General features: G+C 27.1%; 1 protein-coding gene across 9 annotated transcripts in view; it reads right to left on the reverse strand.

Annotated features, from left to right (window-relative positions):
* Positions 1 to 1734: 1734 nt before the first annotated feature.
* da (transcription factor daughterless) overlaps positions 1735 to 26899 on the reverse strand; it is a 35085-nt gene continuing 9920 nt past the window's right edge. For 2 of the 9 annotated variants that reach the window (XM_015516605.2, XM_015516603.2), the window contains 12 exons: positions 13026 to 13116; positions 12758 to 12930; positions 10598 to 10822; positions 10015 to 10194; positions 9732 to 9863; positions 9533 to 9647; positions 9298 to 9436; positions 7297 to 7386; positions 6952 to 7032; positions 6117 to 6262; positions 5893 to 6038; positions 1735 to 5829 (listed from right to left, as the gene is read on the reverse strand). In XM_015516605.2, coding sequence (XP_015372091.1) covers positions 5788 to 5829; positions 5893 to 6038; positions 6117 to 6262; positions 6952 to 7032; positions 7297 to 7386; positions 9298 to 9436; positions 9533 to 9647; positions 9732 to 9863; positions 10015 to 10194; positions 10598 to 10822; positions 12758 to 12930; positions 13026 to 13116 — 1560 coding nt within the window. In that variant the 3' untranslated portion in view covers positions 1735 to 5787. Of the gene's footprint in view, positions 5830 to 5892; positions 6039 to 6116; positions 6263 to 6951; positions 7033 to 7296; positions 7387 to 9297; positions 9437 to 9532; positions 9648 to 9731; positions 9864 to 10014; positions 10195 to 10597; positions 10823 to 12757; positions 12931 to 13025; positions 13117 to 24730; positions 25737 to 26899 lie in introns of those variants that run through there. The other 7 variants (XM_015516600.2, XM_015516597.2, XM_015516604.2 and 4 more) reach the window with 7 other exon arrangements.

The following is a 26899-nucleotide window of genomic DNA, read 5'->3' on the forward strand; positions in this document are numbered from 1 at the left end:
ACCTGATCGAAACGATGTACTTGTATATGATCTAAGGTAGGAACTATGACTAAATAACTAAATACGATCACATAATTACCAAATTTGGTTCAAAGAAGCGCATTCATTGAAAAATCAACTAGGTAAATTATCTTAACTCTTTAGCCATTGATACAATATTATTGAATGTTGAATTTAGGTATAAAATGAAAAAAGCAGTTTTCAACAAAACATATCTTGTTTTTTTCAATTAAAAATAATAAAAACATAAATATTTATACGACCGTTCTCTATAGATACATGATACAATTTTCAAAATATTTTTATTTACCTTTATAAGGGATGAAAATTTTTCTTTATTTTCAATTAGTCAATGAATAATTTCTGCTCAGCCAGAAAACTAGAAAACTACAATTCAAGGAACCTTATTATGCACTTAACAATATTAAAGGTACATTAGCACAATTTATTTTATAAACATTTATAAATTTTTTTAACAATTTCAAATTTTAACATTATTAATCTGTCTCAATAATATATTATCATAATAGTATGTTTTATGTTTTTATTGTTGGATAGCTACATTCTTTTGTCTATATTACTTTAATATTAGAGTCTAATACCTATGTACTAACATTTCAATATATTTCTTTTTTTGTATGTTATTTAATATATATATATGCTTTTACCAAATTTATTTATTGCACTTCGGCACAGATAAATAATATTCAATTTAAAAAAAGTAATTGATTTACAACTTAGTTAAAAAATTAGTAATTTACTCATCCTTTAGATATGCCTTCCAAAAATATTTTCTAAATTTACCACTAATAATAAAGTTAGTAACACAGTCATTACTATAATCACAACATATTTATGACCCCATTACCTCAGAATTATATTATGATAATATAATAAATATTACCAGTATTTTAATTAGATATTCAATTTTCGATATTTAGGTTAAATTAATGATATTTAAGAGGTTATTGAATATAATTTTGAAAGTAAATAAAAATAGATACAAAATCTATAAGTATTTACAAGTTAAGAAAATGAAATATGTCACAAAAATTTTGTGTTGGATTGGACTTATTTCCAGGACCAGCATTACAAGTATTGAAAAATAAAGAATAAGGAAAATGTTATTTGTCACATGCTACAATAACTGAGATAGTCAATAATATCCTAGTATAAATAAATGCATAAGCTAATAACATATTGTGTAGAAACTAGAATGTATATATTTAGCGCGATCCTTTATTAGTAGGTCAAATTTAACTTAGATGATTAAGTTTATTATAAAACTCTACTGAATTTACATCAATATTATTTATCTCCAAAAGTGCTACAAGCAGATCTCTATAATATACTATTTTCTATTTAGACTTCAAAAAATTTTTTTTCATTTCTTTTAGAGGTAGGGTAAATATTAACAATTTCTAGTAATTATTGAACAAATTCTTATTTATCAATCAGTAATAAACATTGTGCTGTTATCTATGTTTTCAGATTTATGAAATTCTGCGTATCAACTGTAATTATTACTAAGTACTATTTGTATTATCCCTGATGTATAATAATTTTTATAATAGTTAATTATTGTAAAATCAAACTAAATTTGATTTTAAAAATTAAATTGTATGCTAAGAATTAAATTATATATAATTAATAAACAGGAAATACAAAAATAGGTAGATAAATGTAGGATATAAAATGTGTAAATAGGTTTATGAAATATAAAGGATACTCAAGTGCCTCTTATACTAATAATATTATACATATTATTATCTTTTATTCTCAATCAAATGTTACAAAAATTAACATATAAATAATATAGCCTATACATACAGTTAACCACGACATAAATATTATGGATGACAATCTTTCATTGTTGTTGTGGTGATGTTAAAAGTGATGTTCATTTTTTTAAAGTTAAATGTAAAATAAAACAAAATTAATTTTAATTAAAATACTAAAAAATGACAAATATAAATTAATGATAGTAATTATAATTATAATAATAATAATAATAATAGAAAAAAATATATTGTATTATCATTTTTTTGAGTTTCAATAAGAAAAGAATACAAATTATGGCATCATAACATATACATTTATACCTAACAAATAGTTTACTAAAATCTTAATACATAAATATGATATATACACATTTATTAATGTATGCATGTGTATATATTTATATCAGTATATGTATATTTTAGCATGTTTATTATTACAAGTCTAATTTTACAAAAAAAAAAAAAAATCAATAATAATGTAATAACAATAATGGGAAATTTTTATATAGGTATAAATTATGTAGATTAAAATAATGATACAGAACATCTCCAGTCATTTTTCTTATAAATTAAAAGTTATTATAATCTACATCATAATACCAAACATTTTTACTTCCAAAGTCTCAAAAATATTAATTCTATAAAAAAAAAAACATTCAATTATTTTAGAAGGAAAAATGTCTGGTTTTATTAAAACTATATTAATTAAAATAATATAAGTTTCTTTAAAGAATTAATAATATAATACAAGAACTAAAAATAAATTTCACAGTTAAAATTATTTTAAATATATCCAAGGGTGGAAAGTAATAATACATACTATATAACACTGCACTCAGTAAAAGTCTGTACAATTTGGATTAGAAGGTATTGGATGAAATCTCATTGATATGAAGTGGTGCAATATAAGTTAAATTTAATTTAACATTATTGATTGCAACAGTTATGACAATAAATGTATTTAAAATTCCATAAAAAATTGCCTGACTCCGCAAGGTTATATTTGGTATTATTATTGGTTTTAAAATATTGTACTAAATACAATAGTTAACCAAATAGCATTGCACCATGGCCTATCTATTTTAAAATCAATAATAATACACTTGAAGCTAAAGATTAAGTATAAATGTACTTATATATATTTTGACTAATTATTTTACTTAAAGTGCAGCATTATATTTTGTACAACATGTACGAATAAAACATGTCTTACATGGACCTTATTTTTGTGGGATTTATATAATACAATAATTAGAATATTTTTGTTAAGTACATATATTTATATTTTACCACAGCAGTATGCATGGGACAGAATCAATTATAGTACATGATATACTAGTATGTAATTGATATTCAATATATTTTTATTTAATTATTATTTAAATGTTGATGTAAATACATTTTCATACTTTTATACTTGTTGAAATTTTTTATTATAAATAAACATTCATAACACATATAAAAATTGTATTTTCAACATAAATACACAACTTATAACAATTATGAGGTATATGATTCATAGATACAGACAATAGGTATATTGATAGTCTAGGGTTATCAGAATGGATGATATATTAGACTAGCATCTGAAAAGTATAAATTTTGACATGCCATGGAAGAGTGTGACTCCAGAGAATGTAGAGAATAAAAACTCGGTAATTAAAAATTTTTGTGAAAATTAAATCATTCTAAATTACAAATAGATTAGGATAAATTTTTGAGCCATAGGTTAAAATCGTTAAATGAACGGGTCATGATTATAGTAATTACCATACATTTAGTTGTAAGAAAACTATATGATATTTATCTTTTATCTGTAACTAAAACCATGAAAAATAAACTATTAATGGTATTAAATAATTATAAGCGGTCAAAGTAGAGAAAGGTGAGAGGAACTTATCTTAAAATTTCTTATCTTCCTTTAAATTCATGATTTATCTGCTTAAGAAAGTCACCATTAATTGAAAATGTATTATCGCCTAATCTTATATAAATGGTATATAACTAATTCTTCTTGTGAAAACTTGTTTGGTTTTTGTGAGATTGAGTGCTAATAATGGTAAATCTATGTTATTATGTATCCATAGGATATTTTAAATGGGTTACATTTTTTCATTGAATAATGATCTAATTATTTCAATCAACTTTGACCATTAATAATTATTCATACCATATTATGTTTGTTTACACTCATAATATATTAAATATGATTGAATAATTAACTGTTAATTGAGTTTGATAAATAATTGATATTTTAATATTTTCATTATATAGGTACCATTATTGTTATATTCTGAAAAATAATTAAAATTGCAGCAAGTAACGAATGAATAATCTAAAGGTATATTTTAGTACTTAAAAAAAAATTATATAAAGTTAAGTTTTTTTAAATGTAAAAATTAAAATAATCTAAAATAAAAATTAAAATTAAAAAATTATTTCTATGGAGATTTTTCTTATTAGGAAACTGTTTTTACAATAAATTTACAAAATATATTTGTAGAGATATATGTTTCAAAATGTAATAATACTTTTGATTGTAAAATTAATACTGGCGCAAACGTAATGAAATTAATTGTTTTTCTCTAAGAAATGCAAATTGATATATATTTAAAAAAACATAATCTGTCAAAAAAAGATATTTTATAAACAATGATAAGGAAAAAAATTAAAGCTTCACCACATACGTTTTTCTTCTAATATACTAACAAAAATTAATTTGGTATTTATCACATGAATAAAAATCATGAATTTTTAAAAAAAATTTTAATAAATACATAATTTAATAAATGTATAAATCAACTTTCAATAAATCATACATAATCATACTAATAGAAATGACAGAATGAGTCTTAAGACAAGAAGTAAATATTTTAAGATTAATTTTAAAATGCTACTAACTATATAAGAATATATTTATTTTGTAACCCTCAAACTTAAGAAGTAACCGGTAACTTGAATATTATTTTATAAAAATCATTAGCACAACTTGTTAAGGTGATTTTTCAATGTTCAACATTGTGTAATACTCACTACTTATGTTGTTTTTTTAAGATAATGTTCAGCTAATATAATATATTATACAAGCAATATAGTTTACTTTGGAAAGTCAAGAATTAAAATGTTTTAGATTTATAAATTATTTATGTTAAATGTGGGGACCCCTCCCTTCCGCATTACTATTTCTAACCATGTTTTTTTTTATCTTAGCCAAACACACATGGTTAAAATATAATTTATTTATATAATATATACATAAACAAGTCATTATTTTTAAGCAGATAAGAGCAATTAATTTTTATAAAAATAATATTTATATATATAATTATTTTGTAAAGAATATTTTAGGAATGTAAAAAGGTTTTAATCTAGAAGAGCTTAATATGTTAACTTTTTTGAATAAGTTGCGCCAATGATAACAATAATAAAAATCAATAATTAAATGTAATTCTATTTTTCATAAAAGATAATAGTTGCAAAAGAAAATTGGGAACTTGTTTGAGTTCGAATTTGTACTTACTGCAATTATTTGTTGGCATGATTGTGATTTATTTACTGATTTAAAATTAACAAATCTTGTATTGGAAAAAGGCTTAGGAAATTTGAGACATTTCAGTGTATAAATTAAGTATGGATTTTAGACTGAATTCAGGATAAAAATGAAAATTTATGTGCGGTAATATATGTATACTTTTTTTTATCAAGAGCAAAAATATCTGAATATTGTACATATTTTATACTCTGATAAAAACTGAATTCAGTCTTACATTTAAAGTATATAATCTAAATGTCTATTTAAAACTTCGGGCTTAGCTTGTATTATTTACAAAGGGCGAAAAAATCATTTATGTTGCAAGTATATAAAAAAAAAACAATGTCATATGAATAAAAAATATCACTAATATATTATACTTGGCAATATTTCAATGGAGATTTATTTAATGTAAAGGCATCATCTCCAAATTACTTAGGAGCAACATTTTTGAATTGAAATTTCACTCCATTGCTACTGGGGTCCATTATGAGGCAAGCCGGCTTGATTATTTGGCTATAAATTAATTATTTTGGATTAAATTTAAAACTGCTATTTATTTAATAAAAATAAACTAACCAAAGTCATGGGTGGAAAATGTGGTGCTTGGACAACCATATGTTGTGCTACCGATAAATGATGTCCCAATTTTGGTCCGACATTGTCTTCGGCTTTTTCTTCTTCCCTCCTCTTGAGACAAGCAGCTTTAGGATTAAGATTTCTCTCTGAAACAATTAATAAAATAACATTATAAAAAATTGATTTCTAAGCATTTACATTTCTAATAAAAATCAATAATTTACCTCGAACTTGTTGTTCCAATGACATGATGACTTCAACAGCCATGTTGAGGATACCCAGTTTAGTTTGAGGTTTATCGGTTTTTAGGTGTGTCATACACATCCTTCCAAGTTCTTTTAATGCTTCGTTAATGTCACGAATTCGAATTCTGAAGAAAAAAAAAACAACAAAAATATAAACTAAATTATCACTGTAATATCACATGAATTAATTTTAAAAAAAGACTTTAAAAATTACATATTAAACTAATTTTGATAGTTAAAATCTACAAATGACTAATTTATTCATATTAAAATACAGTACATCGAAGAACATTATTAATTATGTACAGCCTATAGTCTTTCTCGATAAATGGACAATACAAAAAAAAAAATTTTAAATTTGAATAAGTAGTTCCTGAGGTTAGCAAATTCAAACTTTTTTTTAACTATTCAGTTTTATAATATTAGTATGGATAAAAATTATAACTATTTTTGTAGATAAAGATTAAAAATAACGAAAAGGAAAATAATATTGTTTTTATAATGACTATTAAGAGATACATTTTGAACAAATCATTATAAAAAAAATCAAAACACTTGGTTTTTAACTAAATTAAATAGTGGAACTGGTTATGCATCTGTCAGGTGATCATAGCTGTGTACAAGGGGTATGGACTGAGTTCAAATGGTTTGATCACTGATTTATGTGAACAATATTTTATAGTTATTTAATTTCACTATTAAATGTAAATAACCATAAATAGTTATTAATAAATTTAAAATTAAACCATGATATTAACATAATATAAAAAAGGAGCCAAGAGCCGCACACTAAGTTGCAGGCAAAAAAGCTCACCTTTCTCGAGCGTTATTTGCTTGGCGGCGCTCCTTTTCTCGTTGAACTTTTAATTCAGGATCTTCACTCTCGTCGTCCACACTTGTACAACAGCAATACGAAACATTACAGTTAACATTAATTTCAAACTTATGTTAAAATTTAAAAGTTAATGATTTGTGTTTTAAGGTACTAAGAATTTTAATTTTAAAAATAATCTAATTGTGGAAAGTGTATACTTTCCAACACTATAAAAACATAGGTTGTTGTAAATGTAAACAATTGTGATGTTTAACATTTCATTTTCATTTTTAGTCAAAAACTATTTAATTATATTTTATATAATAAAATAATTTAAAACCTTACCTTTCACGGACATTGTTGGCCTGTCTGCGTTCTTTTTCTCTATGTGCTTTAGTTGATGGATCTTCATTATCTTCATCAGCACTAGAACAACTAAAATAACAGTCATAAAATAAGTCAATATCTTATTTAATAATCTTTATGAATCAAGCGCGTAGGCAAGGTCCAATAGAGGTGTGCCAGTATTTAATGTTAACTGAACACAAAAATTACAGTACAAATATATATTATTTCTACCATCATTTGAATCTGTACACAAAATATTTTATTATAATAATATAAATTAATGTGCCATATTGTTAGATGTGATATTTTTATTTATCAAGTTATTTAAGTTTTTTTTTTTTTATCAGCTCTTAATGTATTTCTGTATATTAATATTTTTAAATTGTACTTAGCAACTAAAGTTAATGTTTTATGCAACAGTCTATATATTGTATTGTGTTCACACAATACTAATTTACTGTAATCTAACATCGTGATTATAACACAAAATTATACTTCGACATTACAACTATTAATGATACAAATATTTAACAATTTGGTAACAGTGAGTTTTCCAATCTAGTGAAATCACTTTCCATTAATTATTCATAAATGCTAAGTAATCTCTTTTACATGAGTAAATATCCAACAATGGTTGAAAAGAAAACTTAATCATCAACTCGTCTTATAGAAACGTCTTATAGAACACTAAATGTATATAATCAGTATATAACAATATAATATGGTGCGTTGCGGTGATTGTGTCTATTGAACCTTAGTCCAGTTTAAAACGAATATTTAGATAATTAAACGCTAGTAAAACCAATATTGTAATTGCACATTCTTACTCCTGAATAAAACTCATTTTTATATTGGCATTTAACTAAAACAATTCCCTTTAAAAGTATGTGAAAAAAGTTTAAAAATTAAATTGAAGGATATAATTTAGCAAAATATTAAGCTTATGGGTTCGGATGAAAAAAGGTTGGAAATCGCTTTGCTAGGTTTTATCAATAGAAAAACAAAAGTCAAAAAACACTAAATATATCATTAGTAAAATCTAAACTCAAATTCTGTTCACTAATTTGGTCTTATAATTCATCAAAATATATAAATTACGTTGATAATATCAAATATAAGTTTTTGAAAAGAATTGCTTATATTTGTAATATACATATTCCTTGAGATATTTTATTTTGTTGAAAACCTCTTGTACTCACTAAGTACAAGACATAAATTTGCAGATATTATGTTAGTTTATGATATTTTACATAACCTCATAGACTATCCTGAGTTATTATCTGAAATCAGTTTTCATAAATCATTAAAATATACAAAGAATTTAGTTAGGAACTAAGAAACTTATTTGTAATTCTTAATATTTTAATACAAATAGTGGAAATAATAGAAAACCCTTGTTTTGGCCAGTAAGATTTTCACAAATTAATATTATTTTGTACTTCCCTGCAAGAATTTTTTATTTAAGACTATAGTCTACTGTAATAAAATGGTTAATATTAATATAAATTGTTATAAAATAAAAGCATATAGCCTAGACTTGATAAATTATATACATTTGTCAATACCTCATTCTAAAAATTTGATTCATTCATCAGTTGAGGATTTAAGGAATAAAACTAAAAATTTTTTACACTGCTCACATAAGAATGTTTAGATTGGTTTTTAGTATACACATGGTTGTGTCGTGTTACTGCACTTTTTTTTATTTAGTAGCTACCATTGTTGGATAATTAAAATTCTATTTACATTAATCACGGATAACTAGCAAAATAGTATTGTGCAAATTTAATAAAACTAAATAATAAATTTATAAAAATTAATTTGCGAAATATTTAATATTTAGGAGGAAATTTACATATTTATTTTAGATGAATATTTGTTCGTTTGAGGCTCTGATAATCAAACACCTGAGACACCTCTACGAAACAAAATCTGAAGTTAAGTTAAGTTAATGTGACTTTAAGAACAAAAGGGGGAAAAGTTGCACATTAAACTTACTATCGACGGGGTCGTTTTGAATTGTTATTTATAGGCGAATTGTTTGGGGGTGAATTGGCATTAACGATGTTATTTACTAACAAGTGATCACTGCTAGTAGGCTTGGTATCTGAACTGTCTGGAGGTTCTTTCCGTTTTTCTACAGTAAAAAGAAAACAAGAATAAGATTAAATTATGTTTGAAAAATAAACAAAATAGGTATTAATAAAAATAAAATATTTTAACGAGTACATACTGATATTGCTTAGTCTTTCAATTTTGATTGGCCCATCGCTGTCTTGACATGTTGAAAGTGTTTGGTATGTATTTGGAACACCGCCAACTGTAGCAGTCGCCGAATGGGGACTTCCCTAAGAGCAAAACAATAAATTAAAAAATTAAGTAAAACTAATAAAAGCTTAAGAAAAAAAAAACTTAAAAATATTTTAACTTACTAAATGCTGATGATATAATGGTACAATGCCTGAAGCGGAATGTTGAACACCAGCTAAACTTAAAGCCTGACTTTCGGCATGATTTCGTAGAACATTTATGGCATCATCCAGTCTTTCTTCCATACGACTACCCTAAAATACAAACAAAAATTTTGAAATTGTGAAAACAAATGACAGAACAAAAATAATACAAGAATTTACACCAACCCTCATTCAAGCAATTAAAGTTAGTACTAATTGTAGCTATTATATTAAGAGTTAGAAATGTTAGAATATTACATACCAAATGAATAGTGCGATGGTCAGTAGGAAAATGAGGAGATCCAGGATGAGGTGGTACTACGCCAGGGGTCCAAGATCCGGCACTGTTTGCAGGCGCTAAAGGTGCCAAAGGTGGTGGTGAACTTACAGGTGTAGATGGATTTGAACTGTAACTGCTGACACTCTGGTCAGTGGGATATATCTACAACACATAGTTGTATCTTAAGAAATCACTTTTTTTTATTTAACAAATTAATTTTGAAATAATTCATAACCACTGACGTAGGTCCAGAATACTGTATTGTACCACAGAAGAGGGGTGTATAAAATGTCAAGGATAGGATTCAGGTATTTCTCACACCAAAGACAAAACAAAGTCCCTACTAAACCTAACAATTAAAAGAAATGGATAGTGAATCAATATGATTTATGTTAGTGTTATTTGTTAATAAAAGCAACAAAAAGCCTTCAATGGTAACTATTTAAGCATATTTTATTAATATCCCAGCGTATAATATAAAATATATTACACAGTTTATAAATGTAGGTTAATTAATAATTATGTATATTAAAATAAAGCAAATAAGTAAATAAATTTATCGTACTGATGCTAAAGTTTTGCCAAGTGTATCCCCGGGAGATTGAATAGTGGGACTGTTATGTCCTGGGTACATCATTGAGCTAGGGGTAACTGCAATTGGACTTGGAGCAGAAGGAGGAGCTCCACGCAAACTTGACATAGGTGGTAGAGGGGAAGTGCCTAGGCCATCTGTAGCAGGTGAAACACCACTAGGAGGTATATTAGCATTTGGACCAATAGTATTATAGCCCTGTGAAAAATAAACATTTATTATCACCAAACTCATGACTCAGATGTATAAAAGGAATGAAAAAATAAAATAGAAAATTTTAACAATTAAAGAAAATATAAAACATAGGTAGCTCATTAACATTATAAAATACAAAAAAATATTGAACTGCTGTTTGAACAGAATATTTATTTGAAATTTATAAGATATTGTGATAAATAATAAAATTAAAATATTATTTAGTTACTCATATTAATAAGTTCAAGTAAATTAAATATGATTATAAGTTCTTAAGAATTATAAGTATATTTAAATAGAAGATAGCAATGTTTTAACTTTTTAAAATAAAATTTTTATTTTAGCCTAAAAGTAAAAAAATATTATTCGATAAAAAAGATTAATATATTTTTAATGAATCCTATCAAAAATACCAATATTAAAGTTAAAAAGGAATTAAATTAAATTGTATGTAATTTTATGTGAAAGCAATGGAATAGAATAAAAATATTGAGGTAATATTAAGTATTTCTTTAGATTATGTATCATTACAAATAAATGCATATTTGTCACATATTATATTATGTGACAACTAAAAATATTTGATAAAATTAAAAAATACAAAAATATTAATGTTTTATTTAAAAACTTAAATAATATCTCATATTTAAATAACATAGTATAATATTATAATTTTGTAAATAAAATGTTGGAAAAGGAGAAAGTCCTTTTGATGGATATAAAGTGTTCAGGTTTATTTTTAATAAATATAGTTTAGTATACAAAAATTGTTTACGATACAATCGTAAAATTTAATTTAGAATTAAGAATCGCATATAAATAGTATAAATGCCAGTTTGAAATTACAACAATTCCATTAGAATTCAAAAACCAACTATTATACTATATATTATTTTAGTCATGCATTATTATAAACTAAATTGTCTTTTTTGTTGTTTCATAATGCTAAATATTTTTAAAACCTTGTGCTATGCTAATGCTAATTTTAAGTTGGTATTTAAATATTGAAATCAGCATAATATATGTTTGTGTAGTATATAGTATATACTATACTATATACACAAAAATAAAATATTATAGGTAATCTTAAGAACTGAAATATGAAGTTGATAAATAAATGTAAACATTTTAAAGTACAAATGAAATAATATTTTTTTATAAGAATATAGTTCAATAATTTTCAAAATAAAAAAATGCTACCTATTTACAAATTATTAATGCTTTTTTAAGGTTTTTATTAAATTATGTAATCATCTATAATAATATTAAATTTAATGTTTTAATTAAGTTCTACCAAGTATTTAATTATTATCATTGTGAATTGTTATCAATATAAAATTGTACAAAAATTAAATAATGCATAAAAAAATTATATGATTATATGTATTTATGTATTTACCGTAAAATATTAAATATTAGGAAATAATAAAATAATTTATGTCCCTATAGGTTTTTGGTTTATAAAATGTGAATAAATTTGATATTTTACTAAAAACTAGAATACATTTAATCAATTTAACCAAGCAAACTCATCGAAAAATGTGTAAATTTAAAATCAATATTCATAATGCTTAAATATTAACTATTATTCAATTTATCTTTATCAAAGATGAATTCACTGAAAATTCAAATTTAGTCAAAACAAAAGTTAAAAATTTAAAATGATCCTACAACATAAAACAATGTTTTAAAATAAGAATGGCTACATACCATTAGATCTGAATATTGTACCTGAACGTTGTATGCATGTTGATTTTTTATGTATTAATACTATGTTACCATTGAAGGGGGGAATTTGTTTGAACAGTATAGTTTGCAGCAATATACACATTAATAAAGCTCAAATTACCTCCCATTAAATTAGAATTATTCCAAATTTAATGTTTTAATGTTAGCTTCAGCCCTTATAAGTGGTTAAAAAAAATGATTTATTCTCACCAAATTTTCTGGTGTTAACATAGTATTTGTTGGCGGAAAATTGTTTGGTGTCATGTTTGGAGACGTGGTCAGCAACGAATTAGGTGGGTTGGTATAAGCTGTATAAGTTGTAGGAGACTGAAGTTGAGCAGTAGCACTTGTTGTCCAAACATCGCTATTATTTCCTGTGCCATCTAAAGATCATTGATAAATAAATTATCACACAATGAAATAAAAAATTTTTCACTAATATAAAGTCATCAATATAAATATAAATTACACCAATTACCCAAATAATAAGAATCAGCATTGTACACAGATGAACCAGGTTTTTGAGCAGCAAATCTAGCTGGGTCTGGTGTAAATTCATCACCACCATACTGAAACATATAAATTCAAGATTTAGTAAGAATTAATTATGATTACTATGATAAATCCATACAATTAATAATATTTTATTGGAAAAATTGTTAATACAGAACTATAGATTATTTTGACGAAAAATATTTAGAGTTAAATAAGGATAACGTATATATTATAAGGAAGATTTTTAAACTGACCATAAAAATAATATGTTTGCTAAGGTCAAGACAAATCGATCTGGTTGCCGACAAAAGGAAATATATATCGAATGATGTATATTTTATATTATTCTGTACAATACATTAATACAATAATACCAATAATGTAAATTAGAAATTTATTCCTAACACTATGTACACTATGGTCACTTACGGTCGGACGGAGGCCAATGGCCATATAAAAATATGATTCAATTTTCAAGGCTGTGGTATTAAAGTATCATATACTACCTGCTCAATTATATAAATCGACTTCTAGAACTTCTAATAGGCTGATCAAGAAAAATATAGGCATAACAAACATTATATGGTACACACGAGAAAACGAACGAATACCGAACACAACCTTGAAAAATACACAAGGCTGAAATCCAAAAGCGTCGGCAGTAAGTCACCATAAAACGAATGTGCGGTTTCGGAAACAATAAATTATTATTACATAATGTTGATAAAAGCGCAAACATCGGGGTAAGAAGCTCAAGCGATTCTCGATTAACCGGCAGGATTAGCCGTAAAAAAACCTGCATAGTTGGCATGCATTTATTGTGTCGGATGGAAAAACGCATAATGTTTTGGAAAAAAACAATTTTGCTCAGCTTAATATGAATTTTCCAATTATTATTATTTATTATATTAGAAATGCGATTAGAAAACTACGTTTTACTACACAACCATTATCGCGTTGCTGCGAAAAAAATAAAATCCCTGGCAGCCCGATTTTCTATATACATATCGCATACACGTAATAATACCTAAAGAAAAAAAATACTGCTTGCGTAAAACGAATACTATGCAGTATGCGGCGATATTTATACAATATTTATATTCACGGTGATATACGGATAAACTTTTAATGAGACTTGTCTCGCGCGTACATACATGGCCCACACGGCGAGGGGTACGTTTTCCTCCCCATCACAGCACCACTCAACCATCCAGTACACATAAATTTGTTTCACTGAAGTGAAACTACAGCGAAACCGTAATAGGTACAAGACGCGTTAAGTACGTACCCACACTCAGTCGCAACTCGAAAACATTATCATTATCGGCATTTCATCGTATGACTATAGGATTTTTCTTAACAGAGAAAACATAATATATTTATATAATATATGATATACGAACGAAATAACTATTTAATCACGTTAAAAGTTTTGTTTTTTAATTGCATTTTGATGAGGACACGAAATCGTTCTTTAAAAAAACCCCGACAAAACCACGTGACTACCCTTTAGAATTGTGACCCCAGGACTCTCGCTATCTCCAGAACAATTATGCCGTTGTACGAGTTACAAATAATAATATTGTGTCCTTTCGTGTTCGTCGTTCAAAACTTTAGTATAAACGAATCCATAGTGGATATGAAATATAAATCGACACAAGCAAATACGTTTTTCCAGTGACATAGCTAGTGGGAGAAGGAAATAAGGGAACATTCTACAACTCTTGTATCAGTTTGGGCCGAAGTAGTATATAGAATTAGACCAAATAATATTAATGTAATATAATAAAAGAATCTATAGTGATTAATTTGTATTCATAAAAGGTTTATTTAATGTATTAACCTAGCAATGCTAACCATATACAATTGATTGCAGATAGGTATGTATTATGTATAATACAAATATAAAATATTATAGATTCTATCGCCCACATGTAATATAAGAATGTACATATGTAATTCTTTATCCATGATAGCACCAGTGTTAGATAAGAAAACTGTGTATTATACTTTTTAAATTTCATATAGTGATATACTGAGAGTACTCAGTACGTGGTCAGGGTGTTACGCAGAATATACAATTTTACATAACAGAATATTTTGGGCGATTGTAAACTCCGCCAGAATACCGGTCAAGATGAAAAGGTAATAATAGGTCTATGGTAAACTCCGCCAGTTTTTATTTCTTACTTGTAATGGGTATATGTAAACTCTGTCAGATTTTTTTTACCTGGTCAGAGCTCACATTGCCACGTGCCTTCTCACATTGTCAAAATTAGATCGATTCATTAATAATTTTATCTTCATATTATCTGAAATCAGGATTTTTAATGATGATACGGGCAGTAGGTAAGGAATACGTAATTCCATATAGGTACTTTGACGTATACTTTTTAACTATGATTAGTATGATTTAAATATTTAATGTGAACGATATATTATATTATAATTTTTTTTTTTGATAATATATCATATGATTTTTTTACTATGATTTAAATATTTAATGTGAACGATATGATATTATATTATATTATAATTTTTTTTTTAATAACATCATAATATAATATATTGATTTTATACTAGTATTTTATACTACTATTTGATTTTCCTTTTCTTTATTTGATTCTTCACAGGCGGAGTTTACATGAACTCAATTTTACCTGATTTTTTCAGTGGCGGAGTTTACATGAACCCAATTTTACCTATTTTTTTTTCTGGCGGAGTTTACAGTAAAAAAAGGTACTTGTGGCGGAGTTTACATGCGCCCGAATATTTTTACTGTGGATTACACGACTACCTAAATTTAATATAAAATCTCAATGACCTATAGGACTATAGCAAAGAGCTTTATTACCTATAACCTTTTACACTTTAGTTTTTTTGCAATCGTCATATATAAGTGATAAATAATGATAATAAATGATATTATATAATAATTGATAATAAATTATCCATGTTTAACAGTTAAGTACCTATACTAGAGGTGTGTTCTCATTTTTTATAAAATATTATTTTTCCTCAAGTGCATTAAAAAAAAAAAAAAATGCATGTCTATGAAAACAAGGTAAGGATCATAAAGTAGGTGTACTAATATTCAATAAGTAATAAGCATTATATGGTGTATTAAGAGGATGCCTCACCCGCATGTGTTGTCTTCGTCGTACAAGTGCGTAGTATACCAAATTTTACGCTCAGCAGATCACGATTATCTCCGTTAATTTAAAATTTAGAGTGAATTGACCTATTATAAAAATTAAAGGCAAGATTATTACCGAGGGTATCTCATAGGCTTTTTATAATATTTTAATTTTAAAGCGAGTTATGAGTATTTTAAAATTGTAAATTATTTTTGTATCTAAAAAAACCTTGCCTTTAATTTTTATAACAGGTCAAATCACTCTGAATTTTAAATTAACGGAGATAAACGTGACCTGCTGAGCGTAAAATTTGCTATGCTATGCACTTGTACGACCGCAACGGATACAACACATGCTGGTGTGGCGTCCTCTTAAAACCAAATGCAGTGCCCCTTCCCAAAATTTTTTTTTCTTGCTATAACACTGCAGTCTTGTAATATAATTTGGACAATTTTTTTTACGATAGGAATTTCTATTTTTTTATAGCTTAATATACAAATTATAATCATTAATATTGGTTCTCGTGGGTGTGATTATCCGTTCCTACTTTGTTCAGTACCTACGTACTTAAAGAGTGAAGCCACGAATGCGTTCAAATTGTTAAATTGTTTGTAACTTTAGTACACGCGAGTTTGGCTGACACAAAGAAAAAGTACTACAGTACAATTTTTTATCTTCAAATTATAGTGGCTAACTCATGAATTAATCTAACTGGATTAAATCGTCCAGTTTAAATTGCTGGAAATCACAGTGTGCGACAACATTTTGTATCAGTATTATAAACACTTAAAATGTTACTTATATGCTACTATTGACATTATAACAATATTCTACTCTACAAATAATTATTATACATCCATACATCCTATTATACTTTAACTTAACACTCGCAATTTAAATTAGAAGTTAGTGAAAAACAATTTTTCCACGTGATGACATTCATTCGAGACCAATACAAATATACAATTATTTGGTCCTTCTAAAGGTATAAATTCGAAATGCATGAGTATACATACAAATTTAAATTTTGAAAACTCTTGCGTAAATTTTACAGCTGATGTATTATTATATTATATCCTACAATATAGGACCTATATCAATGCGTTTACTATATAGCACCATTGCGGAACTGTTACACAGTTTATACGAAATAAAAAATGCGTCGCATATAATATAATATTATATATTATAGAATATAGCTAAACCTAATTTACGCGAAACAAATAAATGTAAATCATGTGACATGTGAGCTTTGGCCTTATGGCTATATCTATAATACGCTGTTTGTCTTTATTCCCTCTTGTCCGATCCAAGTATCCAAAATTGCGTTCAAACCTCGTATAAAAAGTCTGGAAATTTTATAATTTTGTTGCAATGACGTTTAAATAGAGTTCAGGAAGATTAAAAGCTTAATGGGTAGTCGTAAATCTTCCAGGTAAAAAAACATTACACTTTTATTTGTAAATGGACTTGCACACATACAATAATATAATAATAATAAAACTTTAAATGAATTCAATAAATACACTGGCCTATCGCTATAAAATTAACAAACAAATGCTGACAATAGCATTGCAACTTAGATAAGGACGATATAATTTATTTGCGAGGGTAATAAATTTGTCTTGGTATATTCACATTTGGATAATAATTATTTGTATTGTTGTATTAAATGAAACGAAACATTTAGTATTGACATGTTGACGTATTGTAATAACAAAATAGAATAACATATCAGATATTCGAAAAATATATTTTATAAATAAAATAATTGAAAACATCTATTGTTAGGAAAAAACAAATAGTTTTAATATTTATATTTTACATAAATTTAAAATATTAAATTAATGGCCTACGTAAATTAGTATCGCTAAAAACTAAAAACTAAATAATTCACTAAATATTAGAAAATAAAATAATATGGAAATGGTAGCACGTAACATAATATTATAGTAGTTTGATTATTTATTGGTTGTATGATAAAATAAGGTTTCTAATTTTAACGCCCACAAACTTTAAAACTAGATACTTATTAGTACTAAGCATTAAAAAAACACTAAAAGTTATTAAGTAATAATCTAAAAAAAGAACATTGCATCGTGTTGTGGATTAGAAGGAGAGGAAGGGAGTGCTTTAAGCAAAAGCGTATCAAAGAATAATTATATGGGTTCCACCTGAATTTTATCGAATTAAAACATATATTAATAAATCCAGTTTAACAGTTTGTATAGGTACTATTACTAAGATAAAATTAAAATAGTTGGTTGATAACTTTCTTAAAGTAATTAACCATTGAATTATAAAATTAAATTATATATCATATACATTGAAGTATTGAACGAAAGCACAATATTATGTTAATGTATTAACCAGGAAAATAAACTATACTATCTATAAAATAATACATCATAATTTAAAATACATTCTTTAAATCCATACATCAAAAATAATTTTAGTTGTTATACGGTTTAAATTATCGACAATGATAACTGACAAGATAATTTATAATTTAAGATTGTTGTTAATTGGAGATATTTTATTTTTTGAAATACGCACACACAACATAAGATACTGGTATATTAGTAATTTTTCTAATGCAGCGAAAACATCTAGGTATAAAATAAGTAATAACACGATAAAAATAATATACAAGGTTGATTGTGACGAGAAAAAATTTAAAAAATTTTCATTTGGACAATAGAAATCATTTCGCAATCTAATTCTTCGCATTAATTGACCTTATAACATACTTAAGAGAATATATTATATACAATACACAGAAACAGAATCCCTGAATGCGTTAAAAATAACCACAATAGCAGATGCATCTTCAAGGAGACTTACGTGAATGGATTATTTCTTTTTCTAATGAATGATAAAAACAAGAACATAAAGAACTAGTATAATAAAGACTTATTGAACGATATAATAACATATTATATTGTCGTACGTATGTACACACTACACAGCTCTTTTATGGAAACTTGTTTTCTACTCGTTTAATTCCTTATTTTTTTCACTGTCACAATACCAAAATATTAACAGATTGCATTCAAATGGTAACAAACAATGAATATTGTGTCACGCAACAAATTAATGAACTTAATTATATTGAATATTATACATATTTTGTTTAAACTTCTAAAAAAAAACTACGTTTTAATTTTTTTTTCCCAATAACAATGGAAGGCTTTTAAAAACGTACATAATATATAATATACTACGTTTTGGTTCATTACCCTACGCGAGAAATATATATGATTAAAAATGGTAAATAAGAAAAACATTACAAATATAAGCTTGTAAGAGTCATTATTTTAGGCTAACATAATATAATATGATCTATGGACTACGATCCTTAAAACTTGTTCCGGTTAATTTAATGAATAAAATCGAAATAAAATTCGATGGTAACGAAGTATAAATTACAGAATACATACTCTATTAAATAAAAAAATAGATGTTTTATGATTTAAAAATTACGATTCACATGATACATGTATACTGTTTACTAATGTGCCATAAACTGTTTCAGAAATGAACGTTATTGATTTTTTTTTATCCCCATAATTTGGAATACAATCTATTAAAATTGTTAATAGGATGCAATTGATAAATAGGCAATAAATCCTAATTAGTCAATAGTAATTAAGTTTTTAATTACTTATTTAATAAAACAATTATAAAAAGGTATGTGTAAAATAAAAATAACAGGTACACTGTAAAAGAATAATTAAAACTAACTGAACTAATCCGGACGATAGAGTATACATTACATGTATATTGATGCGGGCCCGTGTAATAGCCGTTTGAATTCAAGCAGCCTTTACGTGGAAGCCACGCTATGACTTCTCTATTAAATCGCCAATCAACGACTATAGATATAAAAATCTCAACTATGATAATGTCCATGAATTATTTTTTATCATTTTAAAATCTTAAAATCTATTAAATTCAAGTGCTTAAGAGAGTTTAATTCTGTATTTTTTTTTAAAAGACTGGTGGAGGATATCCTCATATGATGAAATCTTCCCCCCCCCACCATAATTACATCACTGAGATATTTTAAAGGAGAAGATCTAAGACCAGTCATTTTAATAGATGTGTAACTAAAATTCTAAATTAATTCAACTATATGTTTTCATTTTATTTTATTATTTTATATATATTATTATAAATATTCTGATACAATTTTATATTAAAGTATAAGTATAAAGTACACAAAATATTTTTTTTTAAATATAATTCTAACTTTTTAAGATAATGCTAGGTACTAATTTAAATTTTAATATACATTTAACAACTTTTACGCTTTGCGTCAGAGCGATATATAATACAGAAGTACCATTTTTTTTTTTTTTAAAAGCCTTTTTTACAACAGATTACATTTAGTTTTACAAACTATTTCAATTTATAGTTAAGGCATAAAAGTATGTTATTATAGTATTTATTATAGTCAAATAACGGTACTCAAATCCACTAATAGTTACAAAATAATATATCCAAATGTTCAGTTATTCGGCGACTGAACTTGTATTTGTCTGTTGTAATTTTTATTAATAGAAATATAAATATATATCCCTTGAAAATTATATAAAAAATATTTAGATTACAAGAACTAATAAAATTCACAGATTGATACATTTAATATAATCTACTTCACGCCATTGAGCGTATATATTTAATAAATTACGTTAAACATTATATACATGTAGATACACAGTATAGGTATCTTCCAGAGCCAAGAATCCTCCAACACAAACCATAAATATTTTTGCACAAAATTAATAGCTATTAATGTAATATTTTTGACTTGATCATTGCCAAAAAAAAAAAATTAATAGATTGTATATATGACTATCGTGAATCGTGGTACAAGTATATAATACAACTGTATAAGAAAATATTTAATTCAACATTGAGATGATATTATGATGGGTATTGCAACATTGCCGAATACATTATTTTTATTAATATAAAATACGTATATTATTAAAACCAATTTACAGTTAACTAAACAAAATATAATGTATATGAAGACTTGTTTAATATTTTTAAACAAAATACACATTTAAAAAACGACAAATCAATAATATCTCAGTCCTATACTTGTGAAACCGATAAGTGTTTAATGTATTGGCTTTATGATTCCATTCACTACCTTCAACATACAAACAAATTATTATATTATAGATTTATACTAAAAAACTTATTTTTAAGAGGATTCATAGGGGTATTGAAGACATTGACTTACAAGAGCTATGACCAGAGGTTCATGACCTAAAGGCTGAAACTAAACAGACGTGCGGCGTGACACAATGCGAAACACGAAAAAATGAAAAATAAAATCAATCATATAATAATCAAAATTAATATATTTTTGTTATTTTAATAACATTTAATTTTATAAATGTGTATATAAAAATAAATTCAAAAATTCTGAAGTATATAAAAATCGATTTTGTATTTTTGATATTTTACATTTATTCAGAAATGTCGATTATTTTTTGTTATTAGAGAAGTATTATTATTTTTTTTATATATATATAATGAGATGTTCCAAATCTAGACTAGGTATCTAAAATTATAAATAAAAACAAATTTTAAGTTTTAACTATTTTAACATGATGAAAATAATATTAAATTGCGATAAAAGGTTCCTTGTGAATTGTTACAACAGACAAACAAAAAATAAAAAATACAGTCAAATAGTTTTTTTATAAGTATTTGCTATTTGTATTTTGATTACATTGTAGCGTATCTACCTATTTATGCAAAAAGAATAGCTATTAATTAACGGTTTATTCTCAAACGACTTTTATTATTTTGTATTTCTTATTTTTTAAAAACTAAAAATTATAAAACATGAAACATTCCTCTGTTTCTCGAATAATCAAATATTTAGGTTTATTTTGAGCTATTTATAAGTATTTTAAATGTTCATATTTTTTCTAAAAAATAAAAATTGTTGAAAAATTGTTTTGCATATTGAAAAATGTATGACAAGATTTCTAATAAGTTGTAATTAGTAATTACAGATATTTAAAAATATCAATGATATATTGTTAATAGACACAATTTTTTTTATACATATTATTTGAAGGTCTCACTTTCACAAAATTGTATATTTAAGATTTAACCGAAGAACAATGATTAAAAACATATTTAACGTGGGGACTAGACGGTATTCAGCATTATACTTTTACTAATTATACAAACCTACACTTCCACAGTTTTGCGGTTCGCAATATTTACTTATAAATTATAATTTTCTTTTTATCACTTTTCGTACTTATATGCAAAAATTTATAATTAAAATTTATTACATTGATTACAATGAGTAATGTCTAACCCCTACTATACAGCAGAGCGACTTATCTGGTTTATTTTAATAGCTAATCTATGTTTAATGATCATAGAGATAGCCATAACATATTCATATCCGACATGAATACCTAAATACAATTTATTTTAAAAATTTAACCAAAATTATTTTAATATGCAGATACATAGATTCAGAATTTTAATTTATTGGGAGACATTTAGAAATGCGCATAACGTATATAATATATTATGTTACATATAATAATATAACATACCTAATTAACTAACAAAGAAAAATAAATAGTGTCAAAATAATATAATTAATAATTACCTACCTATTATAGATTTAGAGAGGGATTATGCTCCATGTACTCGCAACTGATTATTCAAACAACAAACACATCGTGAGACGTGAGTATTAAAAGTCAAATTACATTTCTACTATGAAATAAAATCATTATAATGTTTAATAATCTAAAAATCGAAACGTTTATAGAATTACTAAATTTGAACTAGGTGTATAATATTCCGTTATGTAACTAATTCAAATTAGTTTTTAATTTAAGCTTGTAATTCATCGCAAATTGCAATAGGTAATCATATCAAATTTGCTTAACGAACAAATGGAATATGTGTACATATTATATACAGTATACATAATAATCATGACATGAGCGTAAAACTAAAATGTGAAATTTATTAATTTTAAGTTGGCTTAGATAGACAAAACCGGAGAAAAAAAGAATCAAGCTATACTTTAGAGGTGCGGTGAGTAGGAGACCATTGTTGTGAGGATGCAGGCAGGTGTGTTTTATAACATCTGCCAACTGGTTTGGTTCACCTTACAAAATAATATAATCAACAATAAAGACCTACTTATAGCTATTTCATACGGTGTAACTGCTGCTGCCTAGTGTATATTCGATAACACTTTTTTAACCAGGGCAAGCATTTTTAACTTCACTCTATTTTAATAAATTATATGCTACAAAAATAAAAAATAAAGATATAAAAATAATCGAATAAACCTTTGAGATGAGATTTTTTAGCGTGCTTAAAATGTTTGTTTTGTTCGAATTTAAAAAATTAGTTATTTTATTAACAAAATATAAAATATCACTGACACCCTGTCATTCCAAGACGTTCCAAATCCTTTACCAGTTACATCGGATGATAGGGGTCATACACCTCGGTCTCTGTACATCGAAATTATTATGACATGGCAAAATAATAAATTTATGTTTAAAATACTTTAATAAGTGTAATAAGTGGCGAACAAGTTCAAATAGTCTTCAACAAAATTTAAATTAAATCGATACATAATAGTAATGTATATATTATATACATTATAGGGGATCAATTATGAAAAAGAATGATAGGGTATTAATCACCGGTAACTATACAATTTAGTGCATTAGGAAATTGATTGTCCATTCATATATTTTTTAAGTGTTATTTTATTAACATTGTATTATTCTGGAGATAATCTCTAAAGTGTACAACTTTAGCTAAATATACAAATATACAATAACCAATATAAACTTATTTTTTAACTTTTTATTTAAAAAATTTTCAATATCGAATAACAACATAATTCGAATCAAATAATTGTATTCAGATGAAAACAACGAAAACGGCTGTTGATATATTATGAAGTCAAGATAATTATAGTCATGATGTTATAAGCTCTATTTTTACAAACACGCTTCAAATTGTTCAAACTTGGCTATTATATACTATAACATAATTATTATACAGGTACCTCTATTGTTGCGTCTTGTGTGCAGTACAAAAATAAAATGTAGGAAATATAGTTACAGTAGGTAAGAAAACTATAGTGTAGCTTATTGAACTGCATTAGAGTTCTCCAAGAACTGTTTATTAAACTTCTCATACCCACAAACTATAAGGTAGCCTGTATAAAATTCAGAAAAGAGTGAGGTACGAATTTTCTTTTTAGATAAGAGCAGATGTACCTAATGGTGTTTATATTTTGAACCACAGATGAAAATACATTCATTCAAAAAAGCATAATAATATAATACATATATGTACAATATACAATTTAATATATTATACGTAGAAAACTCAAATATAATAAAGCAGACAGTGGTTGAGACGAGAATAATGTAATTGATAATTATTCTAAAGTCATACACGATCATACCGTGTATTACCACATTACAATGAAATAGATATTGAAAAGTGAAGATAATTTCGAATATACCTGATGTTTTATAACATTATCATCATCGGGCGATGAGTATATCAGTCGACCGTACGAATATTTGCAGTGGTCTTTGTCGATGTCGTCGTCGCCGACGCGGTCATGCTGCAGCTGCAAGTCGACCGCACCGCCGTCGGCATGACAGTACGACTTATTGTTATAGCCGCCGTAACCGTCAAGCTGCGTGAGAGCCAGCAGACCGATTCCGGTTGCGCCCCCTTCGTCTTTGCAACGGACACCGACACCGTCGCCCACGATAACGCCGCCACAACCACCGATATCCGCCACGACAGCGGCATTACCGCAACCACCGACAGTATCTATCACCGCGGAACCCGAGTCGACCGGTGAGGAACCGTGTTGCAAGCAATCGACGGGCGTCATGTGGGGTTCGGGTTTCACGTCCACTTCGAGCTTGATGGGGCTGTAGGGGGCCGCGCCGGCTGAGAGCCTAAGATAGAAATACGGGTCGCCCCCGCAAGGGGTCTCGTCTTCTCTGGTACGGTAGTGATGCATGCCGGCGGTTGACGATGATCTTTAACCCCGGTGGTCGCAGTGGAGATCGTACTATATAATATTATATTATAATATTACAACGAAAATCGTATTCGATGATCACCCTACTCCTCCTACGCCGCCTGCTTGTATACAACACGACCCTCTTTGCCTGAATTTTTTTTCTGTTCCCCCGTCACACGCGAAATACGCGACGACGATGATGTCGGGGCGCGAACAGATGGTCGCTGTGTGGTACACACGCGCACGCACACGTCAAAAACACACGCACGCGCGCGCGAAACGACACACGGACACGGCGGCGGCACGACGACGACGGAAACAACGCACGCAGCACGTGACGACGACGTACGAGAGGTCTCCCCGTCAGCGTCTCTATGTTACTCTCTCACTCTCTCGCACTCACTCACTGCGCGAAGCCACGCACTGCTGGGCGGGATTAGGAGGACGACTTCGGCATCGTGTCCATTGTCACGGAAAGCCGCCGTTACACTGAAACGCGGACCGCGCTGCTACAGCGAAGGAGCAACAGGCTCTACGTACGAATACACGATACGAGCGCGCGCGCAAACGTGTGCGTGTGCGTATGCTTCGTATATGATATATATATATATTATATTATATGTATGTATATACACCACCACCTCTGAACCGCTGCCGTACACGGTACACTGTATAACCACCGCCGCCGCACTACCACCTGCCTATGCCACCGCCGCCGCATAAACTATATATATATATATACAGTATAATGTATATAGTGCATGTATATAATATAATGTATATGGCGAGTTCATATAGCATATATATATTCCATGCGACGTGCGTGTATATAGTAATACGGCACAATAAAACGCAGAGGATATGCACTAAAGTAATACGACGATCGTGTGTAGACCCCTCGCGCAACACTGCTGCCAACCATCGACGATGCTCTCCTCTTAGCTCTGCGCTTGCCACTGCTGCTGCTGCTGCTGCAGCAGAACTACCGCGGGATAAAAAAAAATACACCATAGATATAATAATACATAATGTATTTTATGTAGTATGTACGCGCGGGTCTCATCGGAACAATATACACGACACGACACGACACAATCATTGTTGTACCTTACTATTTTTTTTCTCCCGAACAATAACGCGTTTAATGAATACGTTTTTTCATATTTCAAACACCGTGTAAATGTTTCGATTAATATCACATACACACACGGCGCCGTAAATCACAAGTCAAAACCGAATACATCACTCGACAGACGATTGTCGTCCTATCCTATAAATTATTACAAAAGACAATATTTCCGCGATATAGTCGGTACCCACTTGTTTTGCTGGACCGCGTTACGAACGCTAACGATAACAACTATATAATATTATTACGTAGGTACATAATATCTAATATATCATATATATGTACGTCTACCTATAAATTGTACTTATCTATTTTATTATATCATTAGTATCTATTGTTGATCAGCCGTATTGAAATTAAATATGTTAAAATGTCATAACTTAATTTCGACCAATACCACCAAACATACTCGCCAGTAAATTATAATATTGGAAGTTTGAAATACTAAATGGACCAATGAATATTATAACTAGTATAAAAACAGGTTCATCTAGGACTATTAAATTTCGATCTTTCATAAA

Source organism: Diuraphis noxia, unplaced genomic scaffold, assembly GCF_037042655.1.
Source record: "Diuraphis noxia isolate RWA-SAM2 unplaced genomic scaffold, SU_Dnox_SAM2 contig0001, whole genome shotgun sequence".
Classification (NCBI taxonomy): domain Eukaryota; kingdom Metazoa; phylum Arthropoda; class Insecta; order Hemiptera; family Aphididae; genus Diuraphis; species Diuraphis noxia.